The 1,658-nt window shown below is 37.5% G+C and overlaps 1 protein-coding gene across 1 annotated transcript in view; it reads right to left on the reverse strand.

The window, feature by feature from the left end:
- Positions 1-1,178: 1,178 nt before the first annotated feature.
- The window catches only part of SARC_11612 (hypothetical protein), a gene marked incomplete at its 3' end in the record, with an annotated part of 2,654 nt that continues 2,174 nt past the window's right edge, over positions 1,179-1,658 (reverse strand). Inside the window, exon 2 of the mRNA XM_014294296.1 lies at positions 1,179-1,362. Within this exon, the coding sequence (XP_014149771.1) occupies positions 1,179-1,362 (184 nt within the window). The remainder of the gene's footprint in view (positions 1,363-1,658) is intronic.

Raw genomic sequence — 1,658 nt, forward strand, 5'->3', positions numbered from 1 at the left:
GTTTAACATGTATATTCTTGATATGCGTTTAACATGCATCATCTAGATATGCATTTAACATGTATATTCTAGATATGCGTTTAACATGTATATTCTAGATATGCGTTTAACATGCATCATCGAGATATGCGTTTAACATGCATATTCTGGATATGCGTTTAACATGGATATTCTAGATATGCGTTTAACATGTATATTCTAGATATGCGTTAAACATGTATATTCTAGATATGCGTTTAGCATGTATATTCTAGATATGCGTTTAACATGTATAATCTGGATATGCTTTTAACTTGTATATTCTAGATGCGTTTAACATTTATATTCTAGATATGTGTTTAACATGTAAATTCTGGATATGCGTTTACTAGAATATGCATGTTAGACGCACTAGTCTAGCTATACGCTTAACATCCATATTCTAGATATGCGTTTAACATGTATATTCTAGATGTGCGTATAACGTGCATCATCTAGATATTCGTTTAACATGTATATTCTGATATTCGTTTAACATGTATATTCTAGACATGCGTTTAACATGCATCATCTAGATATGCGTTTAACATGTATATTCTAGATATGCGTTTAATATGTATATTCTAGATATGCGTTTAGCATGTATATTCTAGATATGCATTTAACATGTATATTCTAGATATGCGTTTAACATGTATATTCTAGTTATGCGTTTAACATGCATCATCTAGATATGCGTCAACATGTATATTCTAGATATGCGTTTAACATGCATCATCTAGATATGCGTTTAACATGTATATTCTAGATATGCGTTTAACATGTATATTCTAGATATGCGATTAACATGCATCATCTAGATATGCGTTTAACATGTATATTCTAGATATGCGTTTAATATGTATATTCTAGATATGCGTTTAGCATGTATATTCTAGATATGCGTTTAATATGCGTATTCTAGTAAGCCTTGAAAACAGTGTACTTGCATATGCTCATTAGCATGCTTCGTACACATAGCCAAAGCTGTCAGCGTTACAGGGTTTCAAGCCATCAACTATAGCCATATGCAGCCGTCTCGCACTACCGTAACCATGACAACGCATTCGTGCACAGAGTGACAAAGCATACCTGGGTGGGTGACCAGGTCCTTGAGTCCCATGTGTGGTGTGTTGAGTGTGTTGTTGGTGTACACATACCGTCTACCGTAACCATGACAACGCATTCGTGCACAAAGTGACATAGCATACCTGGGCGAGTGACCAGGTCCTTGAGCCCCATGGGTAGTGTGTTGAGTGTGTTGTTGGTGTACACATACCGTCGCGACCCTTCAGGCGTGTGGTTGGCTAAGAGCACTTTGTCTGCGATGCCACACTGACTGACCTGTAGGAGATATAAACTGATCAGGTTTAGGGGTTGGGTTTAGGGTTTAAGATGAGTTGGGAAAGGCAGGCAATAGGTCTATGTACTAGTTGTTGTGTATGCCATGCTACACACACCTACGCAGCTCTCGCACATAAAAAACAAACAACACGTCACAGCCTGGCCACGCAGGAGGGCCCTTACAGCAACGCCCACCGAAGATGAGTACTAGAGATGTGATATCACATGCAGAAGTCTTTAAGGTGTATGTTGTAGGGCCTATGTTTAAGGTATATGTTTTAGGGTTTAGTATATAT

This window comes from Sphaeroforma arctica, assembly GCF_001186125.1.
Source record: "Sphaeroforma arctica JP610 unplaced genomic scaffold supercont1.1784, whole genome shotgun sequence".
NCBI classification, from domain to species: domain Eukaryota; class Ichthyosporea; order Ichthyophonida; genus Sphaeroforma; species Sphaeroforma arctica.